This window comes from Culicoides brevitarsis, chromosome 3 (genome assembly GCF_036172545.1).
Source record: "Culicoides brevitarsis isolate CSIRO-B50_1 chromosome 3, AGI_CSIRO_Cbre_v1, whole genome shotgun sequence".
NCBI lineage: Eukaryota > Metazoa > Arthropoda > Insecta > Diptera > Ceratopogonidae > Culicoides > Culicoides brevitarsis.
In genome coordinates, this window is record NC_087087.1 from 7,381,913 (window position 1) to 7,395,800 (window position 13,888).

Consider the following 13,888-nt stretch of genomic DNA (forward strand, 5'->3'; position numbering starts at 1 on the left):
TCAAATATCAAACCCTGAATTTGCAACCCCCCTAAAATTTGACATGTCAAACCGGTTGCTAAACATAAACAATCCAAAACAAAACAAATGCAAATCATCCTCAAATAAATTTTGTAAAAAAAAATAAAAATGGAACCGAATTTCACATTAACAAGCAACAGCGTTGATGGATTCCGTTCAACATGGGATGTCGAAGGCGCTGAGAAAGAAGTTCAATCACGAGGAATTTCAACAGAAACGATTCAAACCAACGAACGAGGGACCAATTGTGATGAAAATTCGTCGTCTACTGCGGTAAAAAAATATTTTAATAATTTTTTTTTAATTTTTATTGAAAATTTTTATTTTTAGACACAAACCGACAAAATTACCGGATTAAAAGCCCTCACAGCTGACGAAGAATCAAAACTCAACACTTGGTTAAAGCGAATCTTGCCAAAAGTCGAGGAAGAATTGAATTACGGCGTCACTTATGTCGAAGCGGATCACACAATTAAGAGTTTAAGTGTTCAAAAACATCAAATTCTCGAGGCAAAAAATTCCTCAGAAGCGGAAAAAGTGGAAAAAGGCGTCGCAACGTGGCTTTCTGTCGCTACACAAAACGCTCCGACCCTCGTGACGTCAATTTCTGCCGCCGTTCATGAAAGTTGGTGCGATCACAGTGCCCAAATTGACATTTGGATCCCAAATCGGAGTGATCCGCTGCGTATCACATGGGCTCTGGGCAAAAGTATTCCCGTCAAAGTCTGTATCGAGAGTCTTGCGGTGAATCCCTTCAATCGCGATATTTTTGCGGGCGGAACAATTACCGGCGACTTGTACATTTGGAGTTACCAATACAATAATCCGGAAATTGTGAGTGAATTATTCGTTGGATCGAGTCAGTGTGGCGGCATTCTCGGCATGGATTGGATCAAAACGGTTTCCATGAGCAACGACAGTGCCTTGTTGACATGTCACAACGACGGATTTGTCGTTTTATGGAAAGTTGGGCATTCCACAGTCGTCAAGGACAAAATTTTTCGCATCCAGAACCACGCAAAAGAGCAAAATCACGCTTTAACCAGCATCTGCACCGTAAATAGCTCGGATTTTATTCTCGGAACGATCGAGGGACAACTTTTGATGTGCTCGACTTCCAATGCGAAGCAACTTCCTGATGAGGAAAAACCACTTTTTGATCCGTTTTTGACGCCTTTCGGGAAACAAACTTTTTCCATATCGAAATTGCAGAAAATTCAGTACAAAGAGCGGGATTGTGTGGCGAGTTGTGACATCAGCGGTGTCGTTCATGTCTTTGGATTGGATTCGTTAATGGTTGAAAATCGCGAGCCGTTGGTTATTATTAAGATTCCGCTGCCGTTAAATCAGAAAATTACCATTTGGAATGAACTTGAATTTGTTTTGTGTGCGGGAGCGAATGGGCAAACGACGGTACTTCGCACGAAAGATGGCGGCAAGGAAATTGTCGAGAATAATTTGAGAGGCAATGGAACGTGTATTGAGCTGACGAATAATAAAAATTGGCTTGTTACCGGAGCGTATGATGGAAAATTTCAAATTTTTAAGGTTGATGATGAGAATTGAAAATAAATAAAAAAAAAATATTTTTTTTAAAAAGTTAAGTTGTTATAGGTTTTTTGAGCTTTATGAAAATCGAAAATCCAAAAGTGCAAAAAAAATATTTTTTTTTAATTTTTTAAAAAGTTTTTATAAATAAAAAAAATTATCAAAAAAAAAAATAAAATAAAAAAATTTTTTTAATAAAAAAAATTAATTTGGAATTCTTTTCTTTTCAAGTTAATTAAAAATATTTCACATTTTTTTATTTTTTACTTAAAATTTTCACAAATAATTTTTAAAATTAAAAATCTCAATGTGAATAACTTTAAAATAACAAAAAATTGTTAAAATTTGTTCAAAATTTCTAAAATTCTTAAAAAAAATGAAAAACAAATTCGAAATAAATTGAAAGGCGTTGAAAAAAAATTAATTTATTAAAAAAAAAATATTAATAATTTTTTTATTTTTATTATAGAATTAAATTAAATTTAAATTTTTTTTAAATTTAAACAATTTTTTATTTTAAAAATTTATAATTTTTACTAAAATATTAATTTTATTTTTTTTTATTTTTTGTTATTTTATTTATAAACCTATAAACCTTTAAAACCCATTTAAAAAAATATTTTTTTTATTTATTAAATTAATTGATTAAAATTTTAAGTATAATTAAATTTTAAATTAAATTAATTTATTTTAAAATATTTTGTAAAAATAAATATTTTTATTTAAAAAACTAAAAAATAAATTGCTTAATTAAAATAATTATTTTTTAAAATAAATAAACCGTTTATTTTTTTTAATATTTTTATTTTTTTTATTATTTTAAATATTTTTTATATTTTTTATATAATTTTTAAATACCTAATTTAAATTTTAATAATTTTTTAAAATAATTTTTAGAATATTTTTTTAAATTTAATTTTTATCATTTTTATATTGTTTAAGTTTAAAATTACCCATATTATCGAAAAAATGACAATTTTCAAAATAATAAATTTAAAATTCTGGCAACCCTAACCTAAAATTGCTTCAGTCATCAAAAATTGAAAACAAACATTCGACATGAAGCGACTCTTTTTAATTTTTATTGCGTTTTTTGCAATAATCCAGTGCCAAATTCACTGCCTTGACGTTACGAGTGACGAGGATTTGTTAAATTACATCCGAAAAGATCAAATTGTCGTCTTATTTTGTAAGTTTCCTATTTTCTCGAAACTTTTCACGAAAAACCGGAATGACTTTCTCTCCAAAAAAATATTTTTTCCACAGCAAAGAAAAATTGCGACGACTGCGATCGTTTGGAAAAAGTTTTGGACTCCATCGTCGATGATCTGCAAAAATTACAAAACCCGACAAAGGCCATCAAAGTGCTCAGCAGCAATTTAGTGCGTTTGTATTCGCCATCGAAGGAGCCGGCAATTGTTTTCTTCCGACGAGGCACGCCGCTTTTGGTCGATCATGACATCGCCGTGAACGCCGACACGCTTTTGATGCATCTCACGGAGAACGAAGAGCCCGTCGTGAAGGAACTGACGGATGCCACGTTCGAACATTTGACGCAGGCAAGCACGGGAGCGACAACGGGTGATTGGCTCGTGTTTTTCTACAGTCAGAAATGCGTGGATTGTCAGCGATTGAATGCGTTGTGGGAAGGCGTTGGAGCGAATTTGAAGTTGCGCATGAATACGGCGCGCGTTAACATTGAGACGGGAGGCGTTGACACGGGAAAGCGATTTGGCATTGAAAAGGCGCCGGAATTTGTGCTGTAAGTGATTTTTTTTATTTGAAAAGTGAGTTTATTGAGTAATTTTGACAGTGAAAAAGATAAAATCAAGAACTGAAGGTGTAAATTTGAATATTTGGAGTATATGAAAGCCAAAATCCATCAAAATTTTTAAGAATTTGATTATTTTGAAAAAAATTCTTGATAACGAAACGAAAAAATTATTTAAAAAAATTCTCACATCGCCTACCTTGAGGCTAAAAATTATTTAAAAAAATTAAAATTTGAGCCAACATATAAAAAATATATTATTTTGAAGTCAAAATTCTTTAAAAATGACTAAATTTAAATTTTTAAAAATATTTCTCAAAATATTAAAAAAAAATTTTAAACAAAAATATTGATAATTATTATTAAAAATCAATTAATTAAAAAATTTATAATTTTTAATCAATATTTTAATATTTTTGAAGAAATTATTTTAATTAATTTTAAAAAAAGTCTAAAAATTCAGTATTTTTTTTATATAAGAGTCTTAAAATATTTTTTAAGGCTTAAATTTATTTTTCTCTAATTTTTTAAAATTTATTTTGTCTAAAATTGTTTTTTTAATGATGAACTTAAAAAATATTTTCAATGAAAATTTTTAATTTCGTGAAATTTTTTCTCTAATTCAGTTTCAAAAAATTTTTGAAAAAATAGTCAAAATTTTTAAAATTAAATCTAATAAAAATAAAAATGAATTTCCAAAATTTTCCTGCGCTGAAATAAATAAAATTTTTCATATTTTAATTTTTTATTAGAAAATTAAATTTTTTTTGATGTTCTTTAAAAATAAAAAAAATTTATAAAAAATAAAAAAAATTATATAATTTAAAAACTTATAAAAAAAATTAATTTAAAAATTTAATTTAATTTTGTTAAAAAATACAAATTTAATTTTTTTAAATTTAAAAAAAATATTTTTCAGTAAAATTATAAATTTTTAACATTTTTGAACAAAATCTGTCATTTTTATTCCATAAATTTTCTCAAATTAAATATTTTAAAAATTAATTAAAAAATTTCCTTTTTTTTTAGAATCCGCCTTGGAAAATTCTACCGTTACCCGATGAACGCTTACGGCATCAAAGCTTTCGTCTCATTCGCCACGCAAGGCTTCAAAAATGCCAAAGCTGAGAAAATCCGCGTTGCCGAAAGTCCCTTGTAAGCTAACCCTAACAAAAAATGTGACTAACAATACTAACGCAACCCCAAAAATTCCTCTTTTTCAGCGACAATTTGGTGTCAAAGGGCGTGAATGTCCTCAAACTCTTCGTCGAAATGACAAATCAAGTAAAACGCGAGTTCCCCATAACATTCCTCGCCATCATTGGCTTCGTCATAATTGTCTGTATCCTGCTAACCATGAAGCGTCGCAGTGAGCGGCAACAGGTGAAGGATAAACGTAGAAAAGCAAAATAAAATAAAATCTTCCAAAAACTCCGAAAATGTTGAAGGCTCAAAGCAAAAATAAAATTTTTATAGCAAAAAAATTGAAATTTCGTTTGGAAAATGGAACAAAAAGACAGAAATCAGACGAAAACGGAACCAATAATATTCAGTGATTGCTGAAATCTCGTCAAATTTAGTCGTGTAATCCCTTTTTGTGTCGTTTAAAGTTGAAAAATAATCCATCATGAGAGTTTACGTTGTCGGATGTGGCATGACAAAGGTCAGTAGAGCTCGAAAATCTGCTTGGCGATGCTTTTTATCGAGAAATATCGACAAAAATATTCCACGAAACCAGTTTAATGCGAAAAAAATTACGAAATTCAGCAAGTTTTTGCTCCAAACTAGTCATGCAAAGAGAAATTTCGTAATTTTAAGTGAGGGAAATGGACAATTTATGCACTGGAACGACGAAAAACGACAAAAAATGATAGTTTTCTACCGAATTTCATTAAAATTCAAGGTCATGAGGCCTTAAGGGCGTCAAATTTTGCATCTTCATTGTTCGCGAGAGTCCAAAAGTCAAGGCAAACCAGTTTGAAAAGTCTTTACATGCAGAAAAATGTTAGATTTGTATAAAAACAAGTGAATTTTGCGAGTGAAGAGAGGTCAAGTACCTTTTTGTCATGCAAATTAGCCGGGTTTTCGTTCATTTTAGGGCTTATCCAGCAAATTTTCTTCAATTTTTTTATGAATTAATCCAATTATCGATCAAATTTATCAAAAAAATCGTAATCTATGAATAAATTTGATACGAAACTGATAAAATTCATCGAATAATCGAGCAAGAAACAATAAAAATCAGATAATTTCAAGAGATTAAGGTTCAAAATGGAGACGGATGGTGTCAATAAAGGGCTGTAAAGTTCCCTTTTGACAGAAATTTCTCATCCGCGTTCGATTTACGGATCAAAGTTCGCTATTGCGTTGTTCTTTTACTCATCAATTTTCGTGATAAGACGTGAATTCATGTAAAAATGTCGTTTTTTATATTTTTTAGTTCGAAAAACCGGGTCGCCGGGAGAACTTTGACTATCCAGACATGGCAAAAGAAGCTGTTACAAAGGCATTGGAGGATGCCAAGATCAAATATGACGAAGTTAAGCAAGCTGTTGTCGGATATGTTTATGGTGAGTTTATTTATTTTTTTTTAAATTTAATTTTAAAAAATCAATTAATTAAAATTCATTTTATTTTAAAAAATAAAAAAAATTAATCAAATTATTGAAAAAAAAAAAACTTAAAAGAAATTTAAATTTAAAAAAATATTAATAAAATATTTAAAAAAAAATATAAAAAAATATGAAAATAAATTACAAAAAAAAAATATATTTAAAAATGTTAAAAAAATATTTTTATTATAATTGAATTTTCGGAATTTTCAGAAAAAAAAATTAAAAATAATAAAAAAAATAAAATATTTCTTGCTTATTTTTTTTTTATTTTTTAATAAAAAAATTACAATTTTTAATTCAAAAATATTTTTTTCTCTGTTTTTAATTTTTTATTTAAATTAAATTAAAATTTTATTTTTTAATTTATTATTTTTTAAAAAATTTATTTTTTTTAGTTATTTTTTTTTAATAATTTTTAATTTTTTTAAATTTATTATTATTAATTTTTTTTTAATAAATTGAATAAAATTTAATTTTTTTTAAATTAATTAATTATTAAAAAAAAATCTACTTTGACTTTTTTTATTTAAATTAAATTAAAATTTATGTTTTTAATTTATTTTCTTAATTTTTATTATTTATTATTTTTTTTTTGAATAATTTTTATTTTTTTTTTATAATTTTTAATTTTTTTTAATAATTTTTAATTTTTAATTTTCATTGAAATTTTTACTCATCTCTCAATTTTTTATCATTTCCTCTTTTTCATTTTAGGTGACTCAACGTGTGGTCAACGTGCCTTATACGAAATCGGCATGACAGGCATCCCCATTTACAACGTCAACAACAACTGTTCAACGGGATCTTCGGCAATTTTGTTGGCAAAACAACTCATCGAGAACGGCAAAAACGATTGCGTGCTCGCCTTGGGCTTCGAAAAAATGGAACGTGGCTCTCTTTCCTCCAAATATCTCGATCGCACGAATCCCGTCGAGAAATTAGTCATCGCCATGAGTGAAGTTGCCGATATCACCGCTGCTCCAATCGCGGCGCAACTTTTCGGCAATGCTGGCGTCGAACACATGAAAAAATACGGCAGCAAACCGGAGCATTTTGCGAAAATCGCCCACAAAAATCACAAACATTCCACAAATAATCCGTATTCGCAATTCCAGGACGAATATTCGTTGGATCAAGTGAAGAAATCGCCGCAAGTTCACGAAGTTTTGACAAAATTGCAATGTTGCCCGACGTCAGATGGCGCTGCTGCCTGCGTTTTAGCATCGGAAGACTTTGTGCGTCGTTACGGATTGGAAAAACAAGCTGTTGAAATTGTCGGAATGGAAATGTCGACAGATTTGCCTTCGACCTTCAACGAAAAATCCGCCATGAAAATTGTCGGATACGACATGACACGAAATGCGGCGCAAAAATTGTTCGCCAAGACGAATTACAAGCCGCAAGATGTCGATGTTGTCGAATTGCACGATTGTTTCTCCGCAAATGAGCTTATCACGTACGAGGCTCTCGGTTTATGCGAACCTGGAAAGGCGCACGAACTCGTCGAGAAGAATGACAACACTTATGGCGGGAAATATGTCATCAATCCAAGCGGCGGACTCATTTCCAAGGGACATCCACTCGGAGCAACAGGTTTGGCACAATGTAACGAACTTTGTTGGCAGTTGCGGGGCGAAGCGGGAAAACGTCAAGTGAAAAATGCGAGACTTGCGTTGCAACATAACATCGGATTGGGAGGCGCAGTTGTTGTTGCGTTGTATCGTCTTGGATTCCCGAACGCACGAAATCCGGTAAAATTGAATTTAACGTCGGCGTTGAAGATTAAAGACACGCCGGAAGGATTCCAAGTGACGCCGATGTTGGCGTTGCTCGAACAAGCGATGCAAGAAGACAAGGAGGGTTTGATTGAACGCGTTCGTGGCATTTATGGATTCCGTGTTACGGATGGACCTGATGGAGCAATGGGGTATTGGGTTATTAATGCCAAGACAGGAAAGGGATCCGTTACTTATAATGGAAAAGGTAATATTTTTAATTTAATTTTTTAAATTATTTTTTTTTTAATTATTTTTTTTTTTATTTAAAGTTTTAAAGAAAAATTTTTATTTATTTTTTTTATTTAATTTTAATTTTTATTTTTTTTTATTTTTAAATTTTAATTTTTTTTTAAATTTTTTAAATTTAATTTTTAAAAAATTTAATTTTTTTTGATAAATTAAAACATTTTTTTTTTTTAATTTGAATTTTCTTAATTTTATTTTAATTTATTTAGTTTTTTAAATTATTTTCAAACAATTAAATTTTAATTTAAATGATTTTTATTTCAAATTAATTTTTTCTAAATTTTTATAAATCTTTTTTGTTGAAAAAAATCTTTTATCATATCATTTTTTTTTTAATTTTATTTTTTCCAATTTTTTATATTTTTTTCAAATTCTTTGACATTTTTTTTAAATTTAATTTTTTTTTTCAAATTAAATTATTTTTTAATTTAAAATTCTATTAATTTGAATTTTTCTAATTATTTTTAAACTAATAATTTATTAACTAAGAATTTTAATTTTTTTAAACTTTTAATTTGAATTTATCTGAATTTATTAAATTTTTTATTTTAAATTATTTTTTTTTTATTTTTTAAAAAAATTATTTTTTTTAATTTTAATTATTTTTTACGGTTCAAAATTTTTTTTCTAAAAAAAATTTATTTGAAATATATTGTTAATTTTAATTCAAAACTTTTTTAATTTTTTTTTAATTAAAAATTTTAAATTATTTTTCTTTTTTCACAGAAAAACCCGACGTAACATTCATCATCAAGGATTGCGATGTCGTCGAATTAATTTCCGGCAAAATTAATCCACAAAAGGCCTTTTTCCAAGGAAAAGTTAAGATTCAAGGAAATATGGGAATGGCAATGAAGTTGGTTGACTTGCAAAAACGCGCACAACACAAAATTGACGAGTTGAAGGCTAAATTGTAAATTTTTTTGTTGAATTAGTTAGACGAAAACTTGTTACGGTGCAAAAGGAGAGCATGGATGTATTACCAGTTTTTTATACTTTTAATTCTTGTATTCATTAGATGAACGGGGGAAATAAAAAAAAGTTATTTTTTTACATTAAAAATTTGAATCTCTAATTGGTCTAAATAGTTCGAAAATTATCAAAATTCGAAAAAGCTCTCAAAGAATTTTAAAATTTCGAAAAAAGATTTAAAAAATTTAATAAATTTCGAAAATAAATTTTTATGGATCTTTAAATGTTTTAAGAATGAAAATTTTTTAAGAAAAGCCAAATTTTGAAAAAAAAAAAATTCTTAAAGAATTGGAAAATTTAAAGAAAATTTTTCAAAAATTTCAATTTATTTTTTGAATACAGATTTTCGAATTTAATTCAATAAATTAAATTAAATTTCGAATTTTGATTTTTTTCGAAAATTTTTTTCGAAATTTTTTTTCGAAAAATTTTTGAAAGCTAAATTTCGAAAAATGGTTCACAAGAAAATTTTCTAAAATTTACCTAAAGTAAAACTTTGAAAGCATCAAATTTAATTTTGGAAAGAATTAAAAAAAATTTCAAAAAAAATTGACTAAATTTTCAAATTTTCGAAAAAAGTTTTCTAAAAATTTTTAAATTAATGTATGTAAAACTTTCGATGTAAAACGTCAAATTTCGTACAAAAATTTTGATTTTTAGAAAAAATTTTTCGAAAAAAAAAAGCTATCAAAAAATTTTCAATTAGACTAAATTTCTCAAATTTTTCGAAAAAAATTTCTAAAAATCATCAAAAATCTCTTAAAAATCAAAAATTTCGCAATTAACTTCAACGGTTAAAAATTTCAAACGCATCCCATAAAAATTCCATTTCCCGCCTAAACAATTTGTCAACTTTGACAGCTAAAAAGTAAACAAAAATCCCCCGAAAAAGTCAGATCGCTCGTAGAAAATTAACTTTTTCACGCAAAAAATGCCAAAAATCTCTCAAGAATGAGTCAAATTGATGTCGAACCGAGCGAAAGTATAGCCAGGTAACAAAATTTCATTCAACTTTTCTTCCTTTTCTACCAAAAAAATAATTTTTTACTTTTGCCAAGCTGTCCTAAATTACGCGCGAATTAAAAAAAAAACAATTAATTTCTTTGCAGAAAAAAGAAGCGATACAACTCGAACAGCGAAAACAACGCAATGTGGGAAACGGTCGACGACGAAGACGGAAATCCGGTGAAAAAATCCGCCAACACGGAAAACAAATCCGCGGAAACGGAGGAAAACAAGACAGAAAACAAGCGAATGTCATCAGCGGCGACAGTTCGCAGTCCATTGGCACCTGTTGAAAATCGCGGCGCGCAAAATAACAACAACAACAACAACAATAGCGCCGACGATGACTTGGAAAATACTTTGCTGGCGAAAAATGAGGAATTTTTCGTGTATCGACGCGATCGCCCAGTTTTCATTCCTGCCATTGATCCGTTCTCGCAGCTCTCGGACGAGATGATTTTGCACATTTTCAAGTGGTTGCCGAAGAAAACGTTGATCCGGTGTTGCTTCGTGTCGCATCGCTTCAATAAAATTGTGCACACGGACATTTTATGGACTCGTCTCGACCTTGGAGGCAGATGTTTGAAGGCCGGAGCTCTTGGAAATGTGATTTCGCGCGGCGTTGTGATCTTGCGACTTGCTTCAACGGGCATTCCTGACCCGATTTTCGACGGAGACTTGTCGGATTGGGATTCGTACGAGTCAAAATTGCAATATCTTGATCTCAGTATGGCAACAATTTCGACAGCGGGCTTGGAATTGCTGCTCTCCAAGTGTCGCAAACTGAAAAAGCTGAGTTTGGAGCATGTTCGCGTCACGGATGGCGTTTGTGATGAAATTGCGGCAAACAGTGATATTGACTCGCTCAACATGACGATGTGCGAAGGGGTGTCGGCAACGGGAATTTATGCCATTTCCGCCAAATTGAGGAATTTGCGATGCCTTAATATCTGTTGGACGAACTTGACAACGGGCGCATTGGAGGTTTTTGTGAAAAATGTGACGCCTGATTTGCTGCGATTGAATATTGCCGGGTGTCGGAACACCATGACTGATGCGATTTTGAAGCAACTTGTAAGGCAGTGCCCGAATTTGGTTGAACTCGATGTCTCGGATTGCCCTAAATTGACCACCGAAGGACTCAAGTGCTTGGGAAGTCTCAAGTCGCTGGAATATTTGTCGATTGCGCGTTGTTACATTGTTGACGTAACAGCTTTCTTGTAAGTAATTTTTTTGCGACAATTTTTTTTCGAATTTTTCGTTCAATTTGAAAAATTAAAAATCCAAAAAAATTAAAAATTTCATGAAAATTAAAAAAAAATAATTTAATTTTTTTTAATGGAAAATTTTAATGTCTTTGAGTTTTTTTAAATAATTTTTTGATTCATTAATTCGATTAATTTTTATTTTTTTTTTTTATGATTATTTCATTTAAAAATATTTTTATTTTTTTTTTAAAAATATTTTTGACTATTGTTTTAAATTACTTGCAATTTTTTTTAAATTTTTATTGCATTTTTAATTTCATTCTTTAATTATTTTTTTTCTTATAATTTATTTTTAAATAATTTTTAATTTTTTTTTTATTAAAATTTTGAATTAAAAAAAATTAAATACCTACTTAATTTTAAATTAATTTAATTTTTTTTATTTTTTATTAATTTTCATATTTAATGTTTTTTTTTAATTTTTATAATTTTTTTCTATTTTTTAAAGAACTTTCCATATTTTTTTTCTTGTTCATAAAGATTAAAACACAAAAAAATTTTTTTAAAAATTATTCAAAACTTTTTTTCAAAATTTTATTAAAATTCTTAAAAAATTATAAAAATTTAAAAAAAAAATTAATTTTAAATGGATTTTTGACTTTTCGAATTAAAAAATTTTAAATTAGTAAAAAATCAAAATTTTTCAAAAAATATTTTTTTTTTTAAATTTTTTTCCGTAGAAATCATCACTTGAAACAATCACCCGCACTGGCCTACCTCGATGTCTTTGGCTTACTTCGCGAAGAAAGTCTCGAAATACTCTCCTCGACCTTTTCTGGCATCGGATTCAACAAATTCATCTACAGCAGTGTGGCAAGACCCACTGTCGGAACGCGTCGTACCTCAATTTGGGGTTTCCGTACACGTGATTAACTCTCGTCACTATTGAATAGATATTAAATTTCATACAGAAAAACACCACGTAAATTTAAAATTAATGATTTATTAAATAATATTAACTTTCGGTGTAAAAATACTACTAATCGGTTAAAATATTAAAATAAAACAAAGAAAAACAAACGAAAATTAAGTGAAATTATTTTTAAAGTTAGAAAAGTGGTTTTCCGGACATGATTCCTTCGGCGCCTGAAAAAAATTATTTTTTAATTAATTTTTCTAAATTTTTTTTAAAGGAAATCTTACAATAATGCGGGAATTGCACGACTTTTAGTAAGAAATCTGTCACTACTGACAAGTCAGGTATGCAAACAGTGATTGGGTAGAGAATGATGTACCAAAAGGCGCAAAAGCCAGAGATCCAAAAAGCGGCAATGATGAGGATTACGAGCCAGATTATTGAGTAGAGGATGTTGTTGGTTGCCATTTCTAAAAAAAAAATGAAAATTTGTTTAAAAATTTTTATAAAAAAAATCTTAAAATAGGTCAAAGCAGGTCATTTTTAGGTCAAATTTCGTATAAAAATTCAATTTTTGTTAAAATTAAAAATTTTTTATTTTATTTTGAAAATTTTAATGAATTGTCAGAAACTTTTATTTTCATGGGGATTTTTTTTAAAAATTTCTTTTTTTTTTAATTTTGTGACAAAAAAATTTTAATTAGAAAAAAATAGGAAAAAATTTTAAAAATTCAAAATTTTTAATTATTTTAATTTTTTTACAAAAAAGTAAATTTTATTTTTTTGTAACTTTTTAAGAAAATTAAAGAAATTCATCAAAGTGTATTTTTTTGTACAAAACGAGCAGTTAATTTATGAAACATAGTTTCAAAGAGGTCATTTTTATGCACTCACGTCGCTCATAAGACCCTTGAACTTGCTTCCTGTAGAATTCAATCAACTAAATGAAGCAAAATTGCAAAAAATAATGCAAAATAAGAAAACATATCCATCAATTTGGAGTAGCTGGAGGTCAAAAAGTCTAAATAAGGGCATTTGAACATCCAAAAATGTTTCAATGTGAACGACTTTCAAATATTTTATAAAAATTTTCATTATTTAATTAATTTTATTTAATTTTTTAAATTTTTTTTTTTATTATTTTTGTTTAATGTTTAATAGAAAAATTTCAATTAATTTAAAAGTAAATGGGAATTATATTTTAATTAAAATTTAAAAATTAAAATTTTTTTAACTATTTTTTTGATCTATAATAAATTAATTTTTTTTTTAATAATTTTTAAATTTTTTTATAATTTATTTTTTTTAATTGTATTTACAGAAACAAAAAATAAAATATTATTTAACAATTAAATTAAAAATTAAAAATTATGTTTTAATTAAAATTAATTAAATTATTAATTTTTTTAAATATTATTTTGATCTTAAGAAATATTATAGATTAATTTATTATAGATCAAAAAAATAGTTAAAAAAATTTTAATTTTTAAATTTTAATTAAAATTTATATTCAATTTAATTTAAAAAAATTAATTAAAAATTTTAAAAAAAAATAAAATAATTAATTAATTATTAAAAAATAAAAATATGTAATTAATTAAATTAAATTAAATCATTTAAAAAAATTAATTATTCAATAATTATTTTTTTTGAATATTATTTTAATATTTTTTTCAGATTATTGAATTTTGTTAAAAAAAAACACTTTTTTGTTTGTCTGAAACGAAAACATGCATCGTTGAAATGAAAATGAAAAACTTTTACTTTCTATAAAATATGTAACTTCTAAATTCTCATCAAGTGACGAC

The 13,888-nt window shown here is 27.6% G+C and overlaps 5 protein-coding genes across 6 annotated transcripts in view; all 5 read left to right on the top strand.

Moving 5' to 3' along the window:
- The window catches only part of LOC134836089 (thioredoxin domain-containing protein 9), a 358,198-nt gene that overhangs the window by 6,732 nt on the left and 337,578 nt on the right, over positions 1-13,888 (top strand). The window lies entirely within an intron of this gene.
- On the top strand, positions 83-1,668 carry LOC134835068 (uncharacterized). Its single transcript, XM_063849918.1, has 2 exons — positions 83-294; positions 352-1,668. The coding sequence occupies exons 1-2, from the start codon at positions 130-132 to the stop codon at positions 1,585-1,587; spliced, it is 1,401 nt and encodes a 466-aa protein (XP_063705988.1). The 5' UTR covers positions 83-129; the 3' UTR covers positions 1,588-1,668.
- Positions 2,610-4,820, top strand: LOC134835069 (thioredoxin domain-containing protein). Of its 2 annotated transcripts, XM_063849919.1 has the most exons (4): positions 2,610-2,758; positions 2,836-3,331; positions 4,370-4,495; positions 4,564-4,820. In XM_063849919.1, exons 1-4 carry the CDS (start codon positions 2,629-2,631, stop codon positions 4,751-4,753), a joined length of 942 nt encoding a protein of 313 aa, XP_063705989.1. In that variant the 5' UTR covers positions 2,610-2,628; the 3' UTR covers positions 4,754-4,820. The 2 variants fall into 2 exon arrangements, with proteins under 2 accessions (XP_063705989.1, XP_063705990.1); XM_063849920.1 differs by lacking the exon at positions 4,370-4,495.
- LOC134834411 (sterol carrier protein 2) lies at positions 4,879-9,035 on the top strand. Its single transcript, XM_063849058.1, has 4 exons — positions 4,879-5,003; positions 5,781-5,910; positions 6,670-7,938; positions 8,706-9,035. The coding sequence occupies exons 1-4, from the start codon at positions 4,968-4,970 to the stop codon at positions 8,894-8,896; spliced, it is 1,626 nt and encodes a 541-aa protein (XP_063705128.1). The 5' UTR covers positions 4,879-4,967; the 3' UTR covers positions 8,897-9,035.
- On the top strand, positions 9,823-12,244 carry LOC134833908 (S-phase kinase-associated protein 2). The gene is made up of 3 exons (XM_063848403.1): positions 9,823-9,943; positions 10,061-11,176; positions 11,905-12,244. Exons 1-3 carry the CDS (start codon positions 9,903-9,905, stop codon positions 12,095-12,097), a joined length of 1,350 nt encoding a protein of 449 aa, XP_063704473.1. The 5' UTR covers positions 9,823-9,902; the 3' UTR covers positions 12,098-12,244.